The following is a 20,509-nucleotide window of genomic DNA, read 5'->3' as shown; positions in this document are numbered from 1 at the left end:
ACAAGCTGATGGGTTTGAACTTCGCTGGGTATGGGACCGTGTCCCATTCCGTGGGGTAGGGACGTACCACCCCCAGCTTGTTCATATTTTGCTGAAGCTTCAGCGCGTTCAGCTGGTCTTGGAATTCATCGAACCTCTTGTCACGGGTGCTATCCGCAGTGTGCGACGTTCCTATTGATGTCTTGGAGGAATAATCGGAATGTTGATTATCCTCCGCCTCAGACACGGGACGGAGGGGAGGTACCCACTCCCTGTCTCTAGTTTGCCGGGGTAAGGGGCGTTGGGCCCTTTTCTTCTTTTTCTTCTTGTTCAGCAGTTGTTCCATCATCTCTCTTAGAGAGTCGATGGTCGCCTGCTGTTCCTCCAACTTTTGAGCCATTGTCTGCTCGTGGTTGGTATCGGTCATGTGTGCCCTCGCCTGCGCGTCTTGGCTTGAGCGCGAGGTCTGAGATGTGGCAGCGGCCGAATGGTCCTCATCTTCGCCGCAGGAGGGAGGTATTAGGTTGGAATAGTCAAACCCAATACTTACCCCCCGGCGACTACGGGTTCGCTGGAATATGCCTTCCTGCCGGCGTCGAGCGGACCGAGTGTTAGGTCTTAGGGCGGAATCCGAGTCTGGCGAGTCGGAGAGTACTGCCTTCCCTTTATCCGTCATGTTAACCGTGGCGGATGAGAGTTCCAAGTCATCGGCAGCGCGTCTTTTTTGGTGACGGCGCCTTTGACGGGAGGGCCTTGGTCGAGAGGACTGTTGGGACAGTCTCCCAAACACCGAAGGTCTCGCCGTTCCGACGCATTGACAGTCGGCGAGGACCGTGTGGATGAGTCTCTCGCAGTGGCACTGAGGATTCGCCTCATGGATAGTGCGTTTGCGAGTTAAATATTCTCTGAGGTCTTCTACGGGCGGTTGGTGACAACCCCCGGCCTCAGAAGAGTCGCTCTGGTGAGTCGACGAGAGGTTTTTGGGTGCGCCCTCTGGTGCGCGTTGGATGGAATGCTTTGGTGCTGGAGTCGAGCGATCTCGCCTTGACTGGCGAGTCTTCGCGTTTGAGCGAGCTCCAGTACGTGGGCGGGTTTCACCCCTTCGCCTGGAAGAACGGGTTCGCGAGGACTCGCCTACTTCTCTACCTTTACGTTTATCCGTCAAATGGTTATGACGAGGCTCGCCAGCCTTCGAGGATTCGCCTACTCGGGTAGGCTCACTCCTTGGGAGTGAGTTATTCGCATCAGGGATATGACCTGAGAAGCGAAGTCTTCCCGAGCGGGCGGCTCTGCCTTCCTCAGTTGGCGCTCCTGACTTGGAGGGCCTCCCAATGTCGGGCAGTTTGCCTTCTCGCCTAGCGTTCCTCGGGCCCGTATGATGGCTCAGGCCGTTATGAGGAACGGAGGTTTGGACCTCCTGTCTGACGAGTTCCTGCCGCCGCTGTTGGTTAGTTCTCCCAACGGGGAGAACGTCACCGCGAGCTGTGGCAGCGTGGTTTGTGCCGGAGTGAACCGGCGTTCCCTTCGGGGTAGGTGTCTGCGGGGATCGCTTGGCGACCCATTTGGCAGACCCTTGCCCTTTGCGCTCGACCCCCGGCTTGGCGTTGATCGATTGTGAGGGAACGGGTTCTTCCGATGAGACTCGGGTAGAACCCGTAGGTGCAGAGGCTTTGACCGTCTGAGGTCGGCCTCGACGCACGACTCTGTGACGTTTGCGGGACGCATCGCCACCAGAGGAGGAGGAGGACAAGTACTCTTCGTACTTGGCCTGGTCGAACTCAATTTCTAGGGACTCCACTGTCGTCCCTACAGCAACCTCATCAAACTGAGCCACCACCATTTCACTCGATGAAACAGCTTCTCCCACTGTGGTCGCCATCTTCTGTAGGGTGAATATTTGATTTCCCGAAAAAAGGGAGTTTCGTTTGTATTTATAAGAAAGCTTATTACAAACTAATGATCAAATAGTTACAACAGAAGCAGAGGGAAGGCCCTCTTTGTTTTGTGTGGGGACTTTTAGGTGGCTACAGGATGCTTCGCTCGATGCTCGTGTCGAGTCTGCTTCCCTTGGACCGTTCGAATGAGGTTGCTGGAGAGCTTCAGTTCGCAGTAGAAGCTCAACTTGAGAGAGTTCGGGTCTGTTTAGTTCGCCGGCGATCGGAGCTCGGAACTAAGCAGTAGTGCTGCAATGCAAAGAAAGTTGTGCAGAGAGCTTGGTCTCAACTCTTTTTCCTAAGTTTTGCGACCTCCTCTCCAGTGTGCCGGAAGAGGCTTTTAAATGGGAGAAGGACAACTTGACTCCTCCTTGAATTGTGGGATGTGACCACATCTTCTTCAGAGACGTCTAGCTGTTCCTCGAAACCATGATCGGTCATTCCAGGGATTGTGCTTTATGTCCTGTCACCTACGATGGGAAGGCCCATTCTTGTATGTGAGGCAACAAACGACTACTATCCGAGTGGATTTGACCAGCATTAATGAACCGCATTTATGAGTCCGCAGATCGATGAGGCGTCTGTCCGATCACCAGTACTGTGCGTGACCGCCCGGCGTGCTTTGAGCACGACGCTTTCTCCTTTCCGGTCAGGAGAGGCGGTGAAGTAGGTGTACAGTACTCGAGTGAGTCTAGCCAGCTTGCCGAGTGCCGGCGGACCCAGCTCCAGACTCAGACAGCCGAGGTGAGTCGCATTTATGAATGCTCAGGTTGACTCGACACCTGTCCAGCTCCTTCGCGCTGTGCGCACTGTGGGCGGCCGTTTTGACGGCCCTGGGGTACTGTGCTCTCTCTCCCTTTGGGTCGAGAGAGGTGGGAAGGCCCACCTCAGCACGTGGGGTAGTGGATACCCAGCTGTACTGACGGTTTTGGGGCTTGCTGGCGGATTCGACTCCGAACTCGGGCAGGCGAGTTGAGCGAAGAGCAAATTTCCGCCATCCTGATCGCTCCTGACTCATGCTGGCGAGTCGACCGTTAGGCGAACCTGGATTTGAGCACAGTCGACGTCTACGCGGTTTAGGTCCGTGTCAGAGAACTGGGCGTGCGAACTCTTCTCGTAGACAAATTCCCTGTAGACCCATAGAGGTATTTTTTACCGTCTACAAGACCCCCTTCAAAGTTTTCGGACCTAAACTGGCTTGCGTGTGGTCTGGAACACTTTGAATGAAGAAACTGTTGGCGAAGCAAGTGCCTTCGATTTCTCTTAGGATTTTTAGCAAACCCTCAGCTATCAACGGGTTTGATGTGCCTTTACCGATTACCGTTTGAATCGGGCTAGCCATACTATTCTCCTCAGTATGATGAGTTGTCGAACAGTTTCTCTTAGGCTTAATGCTAAGATTTCTGCTCTAACCCTTAGCCATCTGGGGCGTGGGTTTCAACCGTTTAAGCAAGGTCATTCTTTTGGCTTTGTTCGTAATTTTACCTTTGAGGGCGAATGCATCGTCAAGGCGAAATTAATTTTTGAGAGCCAATTCTCGCGCGACTCGTGGGGTTATGCCCAGTATTTGCAGGCGAAACCCTTCCTTTTGTAGGCGGAACCGGATCTGACGAGAGATGAGCCACGCGTCTGCTGACAGAGCCTCGTGCTTCCCAGCTAAGACATTGGATCGTGGCGATCGTGACTTGACAGCACGATCCTCGTGCGTTTCGCCCTGCGACGTATCGTGGCCGTGGTTCTCGGACTCAACCGTCGGATTCCAACGCTAATCTCGGTCCCTTCGATGCACTGAGGGTGATCTGGGCCGTCGAATTTGATCGTGGCCCCGTTTCCTGTCCGTTAGGGTTTTCGCCTTTCGAGGGCAGTCGTGGTCACGTGGGCAACTCCGCCCTTCTAAATCAGCCGTTTTCCTCCATTGGGATTTACCGTGCTTTCAAATCTCGAAAGGGAACATCCAAGGAAAGAATTCCCGCTTCCTCTTACAATGGCTCCGAAACCTAAGAGGTGCAAAGTGAGGGGTGCAGGTCCCGGACGTTACTCCGACCGTCTCTCTGCCGGCATGCCTGCTGGTGCTCTGGAGTCGTGCCCAGGTACGTTGATGGATTCGTTGGGCGATCCCTTGCAGGCCTTAGGCGTCGGATTTAGGGAGATGAGTGTTGCTTATTTCCCCGATTTGGGGCAAAGTTTGCCCTATTTTGCCTTTAGAGGATGAGTACTGTCCCCCCGTCCCAAAGCTCAAAGTGACCATGTTCGCCGTCACTTGCTTCTGGACCTTCTCTTTCTTCAAGACCCCCGCGTCGTAGAGGGCCTGGAGTTTGTCCTTGAGGACGTAGCACTTGGTTGTGTGATGCCCAAGGAATCTGTGATATGCACAGTAACTTGGGTCACCGGTTTTGTCCGCCTCCTCAGGCTTGACGGCTTCTGGCAACTTAATTCTGGCAACTTAATTCGCCCACTCTTGAGTAGAGTGTCGAGAGTCGCCACTACCTGGTCTTCTTTGAAATCATATTGCCGCTGGGGGCGTGGTTCAAATTGCCTGGGTTTCGGCTTTTGAACGAACTTTGGCGCCGTGGCAGAGTCCACGGCCATAGCCTCCTTTCCTTTCGATCGAGGAGGGTTCTTTGGCGCCGCTAGTTCTGCTGCTCCCTTTTTGGACTGTGGCTCTTCGGCCTCCAGCCTCTTGATCATATTTTCAACTTGCTCGCCTTGGCGAACAAGTTCCTTCCAAGTCCGGGTTTCAACTGCCCCTATTTTGGACAGGATGTGGATCGACAGATTGTTGCGGCACATCTCGATCAGTGTCGCCTCGGAAACTTGGTCCCGACAGTGGACTGATCGATTTCGAAATCTCTTCACGAAGTCGTTAACTGACTCCGACTTGCGCTGCTTCTCCGCGAGGAGAGTGGCCATTGACACTTCCGTGTCGTCGTCGAAGAAGCGGGCGAGGAAAAGCTTTTCAACGTCGGCCCATACCTTGATGGAGCCGGGCTCCAGTTTGCGGAACCACTCAAAGGCCACCCCCTTGAGGGTACCTATGAATAGTCGGGTGAGAATGGCGTCGTTCCCGGTGAGGAATCCGGTCTGCGCCATGAAGTAATAGATATGTTGCGAGGGTGACCCCTTGCCATCGAACTGCACCAAACTGATTGGTTTGAACTTCGCCGGGTATGGGACCGTGTCCCATTCGATAGGGTAGGGACGTACCACCCCCAGCTTGTTCATGTTTTGCTGAAGCTTCAGCGCGTTCAGTTGGTCCTGGAACTCGTCGAATCTTTTGTCACGGGTGCTATCCGCGGTGTGCGACGTTCCTATCGATGTTTTGGAGGAGTAATCGGACTGTCGATCACCCTCCGTCTCAGCCGCTGGACGGTGAGGTGGTACCCATTCTTTATCCCTAGTCTGCCGGGGCAAGGGACGTTGGGTTCTCTTCTTTTTCTTCTTGCTCAGCAGTTGCTCCATCATCTCTCTTAGAGAGTCGATGGTCGCCTGCTGTGCCTCCAACTTTTGAGCCGTTGTCTGCTCGTGGTTGGTATCGGTCATGTGCGCCCTCGCCTGCGCGTCTTGACTTGAGCGCGAGGTCTGGGATGTGGCCGCCGCCGAATGAACCTCATCTTCGCCGCAGGAGGGAGGTATTAGGGTGGAATAGTCAAACCCAATACTTACCCCCCGGCGACTACGGGTTCGCTGGAATATGCCTTCCTGTCGGCGTCGAGCGAACCGGGTGTTAGGTCTTAAGACGGAGTCCGAGTCTGGCGAGTCGGAGAGTACCGCCTTCCCTTTATCCGTCATGTTGACTGTGGCGGATGAGAGTTCCCGGTCGTCAGCAGCGCGTCTCTTCTGGTGACGGCGCCTTCGACGGGAGGGCCTCGGTCGAGAGGCCTGTTGAGAAAGCCTCTCAAATACCGAAGGTTTCGCCGTTCCAACGCATTGGCAGTCGGCGAGGACCGTGTGGATGAGTCTCTCGCAATGACACTGAGGATTCGCCTCGTGAATAGTGCGTTTGCGAGTCAAGAATTCTCTGAGGTCTTCTACGGGTGGTTGGTGACAACCCCCGGCCTCAGAAGAGTCGCTCTGGTGAGCTGACGAGAGATTTTTGGGCGCTCTCTCTGGCGCGTGTTGGGTGGAACGCCTTGGTGTTGGAGTCAGGCGATCTCGCCTTGACTGGCGAGTCTTCGCGTTTGAGCGAACTCCAGTACGTGGGCGAGTTTCGACCCCATGTTTAGAAGAGCGGGTTCGGGAGGAACCGCCTATTTCCTTTCCTTTACGTTTATCCGCCAAATGATTATGGCGAGGCTCGCCAGCCTTCGAGGATTCGCCTACTTGGGTAGGCTCGTATGCTCGGTGTGGTTTGTTCGCATCAGGGATATGACCTGAGAAGCGAAGTCCTCCTGAGCGGATGGCTCTGCTGTCCTTGGTTGACGCTCCTGATTTGGAGGGCCTTCCGAGGTCGGGTAGCTTGCCTTCCCGTCTAGTGTTTCTCGGGCCTGTGTGATGGTTCAGGCCATTATGAGAAATGGAGGTTTGGACCCCCTGTCTGACGGGTGTTTGCCGTCGCTGTTGGTTAGTTCTCCCAGCGGGGAGAACGTCACCGTGGGTTGTGGCATTGCGGTTTGTGCCGGAGTGAACCGGCGCTTCCTCCGAGGTAGGTGTCTGTGTGGACCGCTTGGCGATCCATCTGGCAGCCCCTTGCCTCTTGCGCTCGATCTCTGGCTTGGCCTTGATCGATCGCGAGGGAGTGGGCTCCTCCGATGAGACTCGGTTGGAACCCTCGGGTGCGGAGGCTTTGACCGTCTGAGGTCGGCCTCGGCGCACAGCTCTGTGGCGTTTGCGGGACGCATTGCCACCCGAGGAGGAGGAGGACAAGTATTCTTCGTACTTGGCCTGGTCGAACTCGATTTCGAGGGACTCTACTGTCGTCCCGATAGTAACCTCATCAAATTGAGCCACCACCATTTCACTCGATGAAACAGCTGCTCCCACTGTGGTCGCCATCTTCTGTAGGGTGAAAATTTGATTCTTCCGAAGAAAGGAGTTTCGTTTGTATTTATAAGAAAGCTTATTACAAACTAACAAATCAAATGTTTACAACAGAAGCAGAGGGAAGGCCCTCTTTGTTTTTGTGTGGGGACTTTAGGTGGCTATAGGACGCTTCGCTCGATGGTCGGGTCGAGTCTGCTTCCCTTGGACCGTTTGAATGAGGTTGCTGGAGAGCTTCAGTTCGCAGTAGAAGCTCGGGGCAATGGAGTTCGGGTCTGCTTGGTTCGTCGGCGATCGGAGCCCGGAACTAGGCAGCAGTGCTGTAATGCAAGGATTTGCTAACAGCTTGGTCTCAACTCTTTTTTCTCCAAGTTTTGCGACCTCTCTTCCATCGTGCTGGAAGGGGTTTTTAAATGAAAGAAGGACAGCTTGACTTCTCCTTGAATTGTGGGATGTGACCACATCCTCTTCAGAGACGTCTCGCCGTTCCTCGATACCATGAACGGTCATTCCAGGGATTGTGTTCTATGTCCTGTCACCTACGATGGGAAGGCCCATTCTAGTATGTGAGGCAACAACCGACTGCTATCCGAGTGGATTTGACCAGCATTAATGAACCGCATTTATGAGTTCGCAGATCGATGAAGTGTCTGTCCGATCACTTGTACTGTGCGTGACCGCCCGGCGTGCTTTGAGCACGATGCTTTCTCCTTTCCGGCCAGGAGAGGCGGTGAAGTAGGTACACAGCACTCGAGTGGGTCTAGCCAGTTTGCCGAGTGCCGGCGGATCTACCCCCAGACTCAGACAACCGAGATGAGTCGCATTTATGAATACTCAGGTTGACTCGACACCTGTCCAGTCCCTTCGCGCTGTACGCACTGCGAGCGGCCGTTTGACAGTCCTGGGGTACTGTGCTCTCTCTCCCTTCGGGTCGAGAGGGATGGGAAGGTCCATCTCAGCACGTGGGGTAGTGGATACCCAGCTGTACTGACGGTTTTGGGGCTTGCTGGCGGATTCGACTCCGAACTCGGGCAGGCGAGTTGAGCGAAGAGCGAATTTCCGCCATCCTGATCGACCCTGACTCATGCTGGCGAGTCGACCGTTAGGCGAACCTGGACTTGAGTACAGTCGACGTCTACGCGGTTTAGGTCCGTGCCAGAGAATTGGGCGTGCGAACTCTTCTCGTAGGCAAATTTCCTGTAGACCCATAGAGGTATTTTTTACCGTCTACAGCGTGCAGTGCAACTAGACTCGAGATTTGCTTATGCTCATACACTATGCGGCCATGAGTATGACTTTTATTCTCTTGCATTATTTCATTACAGTTTTCCTGTATACAATAGGACATTTGTTTTATACTATCAGGCTGTTTAAAAAGCAGTCCCATCTTCTACCTTGGCGGAGGCAGCTCTGAGGCCTCACATTATAACGTCTAGGAGCTCCTATTGAATATAGACGCCTTAAGCCTATTTTGGGTGAATTGGGTATGCCTAAGCTTCTTTCTGACATGACCCTGATGTCTGATGTTTAGCACACTTGATACTGATCTTTGACACCCTCTTGTTATTGGGTGGAAAAAGTAAGTCATGCTACTAAGTGTCGAATTCATAGTAACATGTTTTTACATCCAATCAAATAGTAACACCTTGCCAATGGTCTATAACTTCAAATATTTATGTTCAGTGCTTATAAGATATTGTCAATTTCTCATATCTAAATTACTAGATTAAATTAGTTGTCATATCGAGTTATTTCTTATTACGTATTTACCTACAACCGTTCTTTATGTGACTGTAGATCTGGAATGCATATTTACTGTCATATGTAACCTTGTCACAAGAGCTAGCAGTCTAGATGAAGAACTAGAGATGGCAAAACTCATTTCTGCAAAAGTCGCACAGCAACCGAATGATAGACCCGCTCTGCGCTTGAAAATGTAAGTGAAATGTATTGTCTTCATCCAAGAATTGTTAATTGGCTACTCTCTCTTACACATGTAACATGCTTTGAGCAGCTTATTCAATCTCTACAACCTGTTAGAGAACCCTTACAGCAGGTTCTTTGTTTATACAAAAGCGCTTGACTTGGCAACAATTGGGAAAGTAATTGAAAATATCATCCCTTCTTTTAAAAAGATTGATAGTTTGTTACAAGAATGGAATATTGGAAAAGTGGATCAGAGGGATCTTTTCCTTACCATCTCTAACATTTTGAAGGATAATAAAAGGTACATATTGATGTTAAAAGCTATGTTATTTTCATTTCCTTCTGTAGTAGCTATATAGAGATTCTGCTTTCTCAATTTGCAGCATGGCCAAAGATTCTTTTAATTTCCTTAATAAATACCTAGCAACATTTTCAAGTGAGGATGAGGACTCATATGCAACTAACGAAACTAAAGAGGAAGCAGTGCGGGCTATTATAGAGTTTGTGAAGTCTCCTGACTTGTTTCAGGTATCCAATGGTAGCTCTATACTGTATATTTATTTATCCTTTTCTCTCGTAGTATTCCTTTTGTATTACCATATTTCTAGGACTGTTTCATTTCTTCTACGGTTAATTCAAGTAAGTTAAGCACTTCTTATCTAGCCAAACAAAGCCTCTTAATTTTGAGAGGAGCTCTGGTAGTCTAGATTTACCAGAGTCTTGCAGTCTTCTCAGTTTTCCTGATTACTGAGGCCTAGATAGCAAGGGCAAGCTCTTCACATGGGTAACCCGATATTCTATCGATTAAGATAAAGTTGACACTCATAATAGAAAAACAACAGAGCTCTTATGGAAGTTAATTTTAGAAATTGGCAAGAGTTTGAGGATAGAGAAGATTTATTTGTTTCTACTGCTTGTGGTACACAAAATTTTTAGTTTTGTACTAATACAAGAGAGCAACCACAGCAGTCTTTATCTTTTTTGTACTGAAGGTTGATGAGTCCACGCAGTCTCTGATAATGGCTTATTGAATATCTGTGTTCAGAACATGTCATTCATATATACCAACTAACTAATATGTAAAACTACATTATGATGGTTGTAAGAAAAAGACTAAATAGTTAGAATAACAATGTTATCTATGATATTTCAAAGGATCCAATATAGTTCTTCGATATGCAAGTACTAATTATCCAATAAAAAATAAATGAGAGCTAAATTTATAAAAAGCCCGTTGCCAGTGGTCATCGACATGTTTACTTAGATCATTCAGTTGCTTAGTTGGTGAGCATGCATTTCCTTCCCTCAAACTTCTCATCATAATAGCAAACAGTGTTCAAGTTAATCTCACTGGTCCAACATGTTGATCTTAATAGACCAATACTAATTACAGCCCTCCCTAACCATTGGAAGATGGGCTTCATGTAAAGCATTGAGTGTTTATGAGCTGCTATATATGAATAAACCTGTTATGCTATGAAGCACGGACACACATAACATGAAGTCGTGTCGTGTCGTGTCCGTGTCGGACACACGTGTCGAACACACGTATCCTATGTATTTTTTAGGATTTGCCTTCTTTCGGCATGTCGGATGACCGTGTCGGATCCGTGTCTGTCCTATATATCTGTTATGTAGTTTAGTTACTATGATAGCTTTGATCCGCAAACCTATAAAATGTATTAGGCTTATATATGCCAAAAAATTAAAATTCATTCTTTCATAACATAGAATTTTGTGTCTATGTTTTGATATTGAGATATTACTAGAAAATTATGTTGACTATGTCTTTTACTTTGCAGGTCCATGTCATGTGTACAGTACCTATTTTGGAACAAAGCCACCCTCCCTTGATATAGTGAGGATATTCAATTTCAGTAATGAAGTATACCGCAGGTACAGTCCAGCATCCCTTTTACATGCTCTAACCGCATAACAATCGAAGAGGAAAATTATACAGAAACGAGAATATGTATTTTTCACAGTCTACTTATTGAAGTACTGATGCTTATTGATGCAGGATTCTTCAAGCACCATTTTCTGTATTATCTCTATCTCAAAACAAAGTCGCTATTTCCTTTGAAAAGGACCAGAACGTCCAGTCTTTCGAACTGCATTATAATGCCTGTAATGCGTCCTTATTGCCATGTTCTTCTAATGGAGTTGATGACACACATCAGAGAACTTCTTCCTTAGTGCAAAAACCAATACCTGCAGGAAGGCAGGCATCATCAGAAGACATAAAATCATGGAAAGAGAAAGGCTTTACTAGGTAGAAAATTGGGATAAAGTATCTTTAAACAAGATTTTATTGACTGATTGTTACAGTGCTGCATTTTTTTTTGCTTTTCATCTTGCAGCTTGATAGTTGCTGCACCAGAAATGGATGTGGGGAGTATAATTGAAGATTTGCTACCACTTTTATCATATTATGCACCTTTTGCAATTTATCATCAGTACCTTAAGGTGTGTTATGTCAACCTCAAGTTGGGAACTACAATCTCCTTTTGCTATAAGTTCAGAAAATTGCACGATCTGAATAACATGCATGTCTGCGGTGACAAGACACCATTGTTTTTCCAATGTGAATACTCGTAGCAAATTGTATTTTAACATTTTGATGGGTTCAAGTACCACTCAAATAGTCTTGAGGCTTCTATGGAGTTTGTAGATTAAAATATATAGGACTTATACATGGACAGTTTCCGATTGATATCCAGTGCACATATTTGTTTGATAATTTAGATAATATGTGGACAAACTATAAGTACAACTACAATTAAAGATTATTTGTTCAATAAAATTGATCATTGTAGACCAAATTAGTAACCTTGGAATTTGGTTGTCATAAATGAATTGATTTCTTTTGGTGATACTCTTTTTTATGCATTCCGGAACATGATTTACCAGTACAAAACTTAATATTAAAAGTGCTAATGTTTATAAGTAATTTACCTGAATATTGTTACTTTAGTTAATTATGAAGAAAATATCCAAACATATATTGGTTCTTTGTTATATTGGAGCTTTGTCCTATGATATTTATATAGGACATTGAAGCATTTGGAGCAGGTTAAGGACTTCACTCCATGTGAGAGCAGCATCTACGCGTTGATGGGGAAGATTCACAAGAGGCTTAATATGCATGCTAAGGACATGTTCTACTTTGGTATTGCATTGGACCTGAAGCCTCCAACATCTGATGTTGCTGCTATCAAGGTACTGCATTCAGATTTTTTTTGTATGGTCTATCCTTTCCCTTTATTATTTCCCTTTCTTATTTCATATGCCTAAGGTTATCTGAAATGTTGAGATCTATTAAGTTTTAAATTTATTCACGTACTTGTATGGCCTAAACTATTTTCAAGTCCAAGTTAGATAAAAACTATAGGGTTTAATATTGATTTAATTATCTTCCCGTCTTTTTTTTAGAGAAAAAGAAGGCAAGGTGACCTATTCATTGAAAATATATTAAAATATAAAAAATTTACAAGAGGGATGCGAACAGAACTTAAAAAGTCCCATATCCAAAAGTTGATATAACAGTTATAACAGGATGGGGAGCGAACAAATCGTCGTCGTCACTCACCACAAGCTAGGATATAACAGTTGATAGTTCCCCCTTAATTTAGACATGGAATTTTGAAGCCTTCGAACAAAAGCATCACCTGAACATCAGCCATCATAATACTTTACAGAAAAAAAACCAAATAAAGCAAAAAATAAAAAAAAAATAAAAGAAGAAGAAGAAGAAGAAGAATAAGAAGAAGAAGAAGCAAGGCTTAAATTGTATTGGCCGCCGCTAAATCTTCTTCACCCTTTCTACAATTAGCAATTATTTTTAAGTTTTCTCCCTTAAACTTCGAAGAGCAGTGATGTAGAAGACTCTCATTTACTACCAAAAAGACTAAAAATTGCAAACAATTAGTAATCATTTTTGAGCTTCCCCCCTTAACTTCGAAGAGCCATGATGTAGAATTCTCTCATTTACAACTAATAAGGGGTGATAGAGTATGATTATGGACATTTTAGCCAATTATGGACACATGATTAAGCAAATCATGGGGTTTATAAAATACATTCTACTGTAGAAACAATGAAACTGAGGCAGTAAGCTATTCAAGGAATTAATTCTTCATCATTAAATGGCTGTATTTGTTGTGCTTTTTTATTTATGACCTATTAACATTTATATATAAATTTCAGTCTGCGATGGAGAAATTGCATTTCCCAAATGAATTGGAGGACAACTTATAGATTCATTTCCTCAAAACTCAGAAGGTGCAGCAAGGGCTCAATTGGCTTGGCCGCATGCTTGGGCTTTCAGACTATCTTCTTGAAAGCAGACTTTCAAGATACTATTGAAGACAGCCCATTCTTGAAGAAAGCGGCGGCTAACCTCTAACATTGTATTACTCGTCTCAAATGTAACATTAATCATTCAGTTTAGTAGCTTTAGTGAGTCATCGAGTGAAACATTTGTACTGAGAGCATGACTGATAATGCATGTATAATGTTTGGACGCTTACATCACAGTGAAAGGAACTGCATAAATACAGAGGAAAACAGTGCATTGTTGGTAGATGACGGCTGTTTGCCTTCTTAACTTGTAATTCTTTTACATTCTTATAAGTTTCTCTCGAACGGTCAAATGTGTTCCATTTAATTTAAATCTAATCGATATTGTTTTCTGCAACGAGAATTCACTTATGATAAATTAATGTGAGCCCTTAACCAGATTACAAATTTGCATTGGCCCCTAATCAATCAATAAATGTAATTTAATTGTTCAAATGATGAATGTTTAGATTATGTCTATATGTTTTATCCATTACTTACATTTCATAATTTTATAACAAAACATTATAAATAAAATTATAAATTTAAAACAAAAAATGAAAACTTTACCACGTGCATTGCACGTGCAATCCAACTAGTAAACCGGAAACATGGAACTTTAGAACTTAGTCCCAAATGCATAAATTAAGGTTCATCTTTTTGAAATTGTCATCATCTATGCCATTTCCCATCAACATAGAGTTATAGAGTCACATTACACTAAGAAATAATTAACTGGACAGTTAAATTTAGTGTCCAAAATCAACACAATATAATACATCAAGTAGACTGATATGTAATGATACAATTTCAATAATAAGAACATAATACAGTATGAAATAATAATTACACATCACCATTACGAAAATCAACACACTACATACAACTTCAAATAATAAAGTTAACTGGACAATTATAACCAATGTCCAAAATCACCACTACAAAATCAACATGAAACAATCGAGTACCCAGATTTAAAACATTACAACTTCGATAATAAGGACATCCTAGACACATATATATTAAGAGTTTACTTCCTGGGTAAAAGTATTTTCTAGCAAATTTTCTGATTCCTCTGAGATAAATGCAATAACGATCTTTGCTCTTAGAAGTTCACAATCATTCTGATGAATCAATAGAGTCATACCATTAATGATGAAATATATGTATCTCATCATGAAAATGCCTCAATCTAAGCTCCTACACAAACAAATGCCACAATCAATAATTATATGGTAAAATAATGATATTTAATAAAAACTAAACTAATACACTATAAGTTATAGTCACACCAATCATGTTGTCGAACCTGTCACGTTTCTATACTATACCCTGTTAGACCCTAGAGGGGGGGTGATTAGGGTCTTATGCTAATATAATCCGATTTTATGCCAATTAAAACTTACTAAAGAATTATTCTTGCAAGATAGATATACAATATGATATGAGCGAGAATATGCAATATGAATAAAGAGATATATCCTAACAAAGAGGTATATGATGAAATATATGTAAGGATATATAAATTAACACAAAAGTAAACAATCAAAACTAAAGATACAATTGTGATAGGGCAATATAAACAATGCAAACACATAATATGATCACGGAGTTCGGACCTTCTATCCTACGTCTCCGCTCCCCACTCCCGGAGAGAAATTCACTAACATAAACCGGGTTTTTTATGCTCACCCGATTAACGTTTACACCATACAATAACGGTTTTCTAGCTAACCAAAAACTTTACAATCCACACTCTTGTAATCCTACTTTACACCCTCTTAAGTGTTGGTCTCTAGTCCATATCTCCCTCAAGTGTTAGGAATTACAATATCTCTCTAGGCATTACCACCTACTTCACTCCTCTTAGGATGACCCCATCTCTCACCACACACTCCTCTCGGTGTACAAGTGTATTACAAAGTGATCTACATAAATAAGGCTCACAAATACAAATTTATTCTCTACAATAGATGAGAACTCAATTAAGCTCACTCTCAATTGTTACAACTCCCAAAAACCTAATTATACAATGTATGTAAATACAATAAGCTCAATGGTTGTGTGTGTAAGCAATGAGAAAATCAATTATAAACTCAATGTAAACCCCTAGCTTGATAAAAATGATAAACAACAAATAATTAATACAAAGCTAGTATTGAGTTTAGAAATTCTTCTCTGAAGAAACAAGATGGAGGGATGGATTAAAATGGAGCTCAAACAATGTAGATGATCTCCTCCACTTGTGAAAGCTTCTTCACAAACCAAACAAACTTTAAACCAAAACTTAAACATACTTAAACACCCTTTAAAAACTTGTTTAAACTTTTCTTAGATAGTGGGAGAGGTAAATGCAATGGGGTATTTATAGCAACCCAAGACATCAGCCAAAACCCTAAGGAAATGACCAAAAACTCACACAATAAACAGAATCTGGAAATAGCTGTTACTGTGTAACAGACACTTTATGGGTCGACTCATAAAAATCATGGGTCGACTCATAACCTAGCCATTATAGGCTAAAAATAGCTTATGGGTCGACTCATAAAATTCATTGTTAGGTCTCATGTTATGAGCCTATATCTTCTAATCTTGTTTTGATGATCATAAACAACTCCTAACAATGTGTGTCGAGTGTTTGCATTTGTTTTGTTAGGTAATCTACACAAATATCCAAGTTGAAGGTTGGATGGATTGAGCCTACACGATCACATCAAATGAAGGTTGGCGGAATAGTAGAATGAAGCCATTACACATCAAGTCATATTCAAGATCAAGCTTCATCCGCAACCAAGACGAGCATATTAAAGATCCATCTAGCATTGGTATATTAGTTGTTTTTGTAGCGTATATTGTGTGAATATATTTTAATCTTAATATTTACAAAATGAGTTTATTTGAGAAAACAATGCAATATTGGTTTATTAATCTTGTTTACATCACATTCATGCTTTATAACGTTTATAAAAACATTTCATAAAGTTTCTACATGTTCTTACATGTCAAACTTTATTTTCAAGATTCATCAAAAACATGTATTATGTATATTTTTAATAAACGTTGAGTTTTCACAAATATGAGGACCTTTTCGCAAAATTCCTTTTCAAATAAGTTTTTCAAAATGTTTATAAACTGTTTACAAAGTTTCATGTTTTTTGGTATTTATTTACTATTTTTACAGAGCCTTGAAACTCTATTCCAAAATCGATTCAGGCTGATAACATGTTATCAGTCGACTGACCAGTCGACTGATGAAGTCAGTCAACCGATGTGTCGACTGATGAAAGTTCCTGGAATCATCATTTTTCTCTCTGTTCTGTTTTGGTCGACTGACCAGTCGACTGCGAGATCGTCAGTCGACTGAAATGATCATCAGTCGACTGAAATGATCATCAGTCGACTGATGAGCTGGATATCGTATACAACGTTCAGCTAATCAGTCGACTGATGCTTCGCGTCGGTCGACTGATGGCCTGTAATGGCTATTTTTCCAGTTTTCGTTTTTTTATCATTTTGCTGGATTTCACTTAGGTTTTGAGTTTTGTTTCTTCATCCTATATATACCCTATACCATTTCACTTCTGAAATATTAAGAGAAGTTTTAAAACAAGTTTAAAAAGAGTTTTAGTTTGTTTTAAGTGTTTGTTTACAAAATAAGTTTGTGAAGATTGTTTTACAAGAAGAGGAGATCAATTTTAGTTTGGGCTTTCAATCATCCTATCCCTCTCTTTGTGAAGATTGTTTTACAAGAAGAGGAGATCAATTTTAGTTTGGGCTTTCAATCATCCTATCCCTCTCTCTTGTGATTAGAGAAGTGTTTCTAAACTCATATCTCTAGCTTGTTTATGCTTCAATTGTTATATTCATATTTGCTAGATTTAATTGAGTTTATATTTGATTTTTCTCATTGCTTGCACACACAACCATTGAGCTTAACTATTTTCACATATTGTGTAATTTGGGGTTATGGTGAGTGTAACCTTGAGAGTGAGCTTATACTGTAATTTGGGGTTGTGGTGAGTGTAACCTTGAGAGTGAGCTTATATTGAGTTCTCCCATATAGAGAACATTTTATTGTATTGTGCTTAATTGTGGGTTATACGTTGTTTCATACTTATACACCGAGAAGAGTGTGTGATGAGAGATGGAGTTGTCCCAAGAGAAGTGACTTCGGTTGTAATGCCTAGAGGTAGGTTATAATTCTAAACACTTGAGGGAAACACGGGCTAGAGACCAATACTTAGAGGGTGTAGAGTGTGATTGCAATTGTGTGTATTGTAAAGTTTTCGGTGAACTAGAAAACCGAATTGCGAGGTGTAAATATTGTTCGGGTGAGCGTAGAAAACCCGGTTGTGATAGTAGATTTCTCCCCGGGAGTGGGGAGCGGAGACGTAGATAGGTGAGTATAAACAAAAAAAAAATGTGGAAGGCTCCCCCTATCAAAAAGCCATATAGAAATATACATAATTAAGAACATGGCAAATAAACTATTGAGCAAGCATAGAATAAATGTTATGCCTAATACACCACTCACATACAAGACAATTGTGAACATCATATGTGTTATCATTGATACAAAGTGTCGCAAGGGTCTAACACATTAAAACCTAAAAGATTAAAAGCAAATCAAACATCAAGATTTTAAAAAAATTATACAAATTATCCACCATTAAACATATTGATGAGACACAAAATAGACATATAAAAGGTGTCTCAATACCCAATCATAAGTATTATTTGCGATGTAAACAAAAGTAGATCATGAAATCCAAAAAAATGAAATCATAACCTCATGAAGTTTCAATAAAAGCCTCAAATGCATACTAAAAAAAATTTGAAGTGTTTATATATGCTATCATTTTTGACAACAGCAGAGAGATGAGGCATAACAAGCTCTTGAAACAAGTTTCAACCCAAAAAAAAACTTTTAGCATCGCGTTTAAACTCCCTCGAAGGGTTGCCTCAAACATATAACCTTCATATGCAAATACAAAACAAAGTAATATTATCTAAAAAGTGTTTGATCAATAGAAGAAACCTTTTTGTTTTAAAGCTTGGATCAAACCACTAAGGAATACATTATAAATCATGAAGTTTACGATGATCCGGAAAACTCAAACACATAATTATCATACGAGAGGTTTAAAATGATCCAATAAACACATTGTTCAACTTCAAAAATTGACACAAGGTGTACTAACTAGAATGATGTTATAGAAAAATAATCTTGATAAAGTTGCACATCATTAAAGGACGAAAACATGAAATCTATGAAAGAGGAATCATTGAAAAAAATATGAATGATAGCTTTTTAAATCAAATACCACAGTATAAAATTGTTTTCAATTTTGTTTATAAAACTTAAATAAAAACATCCTTTAAGAACATGAAAAACTAAAAAGCTAAGGAATTTCGTTTTTTAAAAGATTAAAACATGTTTTTGGTTACTCAATTACTCTTGGCTACCAAAAGAAGTCTAGCGGACATTATCCTATCATTAAAGCTTAAAGCCCTAGGGTTATGATCCCGTTTGCGTCACATTTTGGAGGACACGGTCAAAATACTCCATTATAATGTCCTTCGGTTGCAATAGTACAATGAAATAGGTTTTAAAAGATTTGTGTTGGACCATTTGGTTGTGCCGATAAATCATTTTGAAAAATAAAATTTCTTTTAAAATTGTTTTGCAAATTGAGAAACCTTCTCGCTCTAAACAAAACTTGCGTTCAAATAACCAAAAACGTCCACAAAACTCACATTGTACAATGAGCATGTTTATGATGTGCAATATTTTTTGCATGTGCTATGTGTACGAGATTGAAGTGACTGGTGGGATGCCACAAGGATCAATATCATCTAGCTATGGACGGTTTTTGCTACATCATTAACAAAACTTAACAATATGGCCCTTTCATCGGTCGCAACAATATGAACACTTATAAGTTTTTGTGCTATAACATGTGTGCATAGTGAATAGGTTACTTAGAAACACTTGTGCGCGACTTTGGCCACACACGTCCTAAGTTTTATTGTTAGACAATGCATGTATTTAATGTGAATTATAAGATGATACACATTTCTTTAATTTGATTTCACTCACATCATATTGAAATATGTGCATTGTCACAAGAAGTAGAGCCAAACAAGAGTATCTAATTTATTTTTATTTAGCCTTCTACTTTCTAATATTGGCATTATTCTTATCATTGAGTCAAACTTGCAATATCTAATCTTAATTTTTCATGTGCATTCTTTAAGATTAACATTTTTCATTTGCAATGAGGGAGGATCAAAACTTAGATACAAGGACTCATGATTGGATTTTAATGGAAATTGCTTGCGTTTTTAGATTTTTTAAATTATATTTCAATTTAATTATGGTTATGCAATTATTTTTTATATTCATATGCGAGTTCATCAAATGTAAAAACTCATCATTGCTTATCGGACTCATAATACCTCACTAGGGCTATCGCCTAGTGGTGGTGTTACATGAAGATGATGCTCCTTTTGAACTGAAGCCGAATCTCCAAATGTTGTCGTATGCCTTCCAAGTCCCTTTATGTGTTTCTATTAATTTCCATAACGTATAAACACTATCAAAGAATCAAAGTTTGTTAGCAAAAGATAAGCAAAGGCATCAATTTGAAATCTGTAACAGGATTTGTTCATAGCAAACAAATCTTCTATCATTACTACTTTCACTTGGATTTTCTCCGTAGTGGCGTAACAATTATAAGCCGCATTCCATAATTTCCCAATTATCGCAAATTAGTAGATCTAGGCAAAAAGGGTTAAATCGTAGCCACACCTATTGTTCATAGGCGGAAATTACTGATTCTATGAGCGCAATGTTAATAGGCATAACCAAGACTAGGAAGTACCGTGCATGTCCATGATATGTGCAAGCAAGAAACAAATAATATCAAAACAAGGATTAGCAATTAATATTAGCTTAGGATCGCTTAACTAAAGGCGAGTTTAAAGCGTTAAATCAGAGCACCAAGCTCTGATTACAATTTAAAAGTACCCTAGAGGGGGGGTTGTGAATAGGGTTATTACCTAACTTATTAGATATTAATACCAATTAAAATTTATTAACAACTTATTCTTTACAAGATAGATATACAATATATATGCAGCCAAGAATAAAGCAATATAAAACAAAGTACATTATCCTAACAATGAGATACACAATGAGTGGTATGCAGGAAAGCAAAAACAATATGGATAGGTTAATATAAAACATATGAGCAATGCGCGAATTAAGATAGACTAAGCCAATAGACACGAATGATACGCCTTTAATGCAAACTCTAACACACAAATTATTCACGGAGTTCGGACCTTCCGTC

General features: G+C 41.9%; 1 protein-coding gene across 1 annotated transcript; it reads left to right on the top strand.

The window, feature by feature from the left end:
* On the top strand, positions 8,123-12,008 carry LOC109842566. Its single transcript, XM_020411425.1, has 9 exons — positions 8,123-8,179; positions 8,688-8,826; positions 8,905-9,117; positions 9,200-9,344; positions 9,425-9,455; positions 10,619-10,712; positions 10,837-11,088; positions 11,177-11,282; positions 11,867-12,008. Exons 1-9 carry the CDS (start codon positions 8,155-8,157, stop codon positions 11,891-11,893), a joined length of 1,032 nt encoding a protein of 343 aa, XP_020267014.1. The 5' UTR covers positions 8,123-8,154; the 3' UTR covers positions 11,894-12,008.

The sequence above is a fragment of the Asparagus officinalis genome, chromosome 5 (assembly GCF_001876935.1).
Source record: "Asparagus officinalis chromosome 5, Aspof.V1, whole genome shotgun sequence".
In the NCBI taxonomy this organism is placed as follows: domain Eukaryota; kingdom Viridiplantae; phylum Streptophyta; class Magnoliopsida; order Asparagales; family Asparagaceae; genus Asparagus; species Asparagus officinalis.
Note: the sequence above shows the minus strand (reverse complement) of the source record. Positions and strands in the feature narration are given on the sequence as shown.

Coding starts and splice junctions, on each gene's coding strand:
- LOC109842566 (XM_020411425.1), top strand. CDS start 8,155: ATGCTCATACACTATGCGGCCATGA. Junction 8,827..8,904: donor CCCGCTCTGCGCTTGAAAAT/GTAAGTGAAATG, acceptor TGCTTTGAGCAG/CTTATTCAATCTCTACAACC. Junction 9,345..9,424: donor AGTCTCCTGACTTGTTTCAG/GTATCCAATGGT, acceptor CCATATTTCTAG/GACTGTTTCATTTCTTCTAC.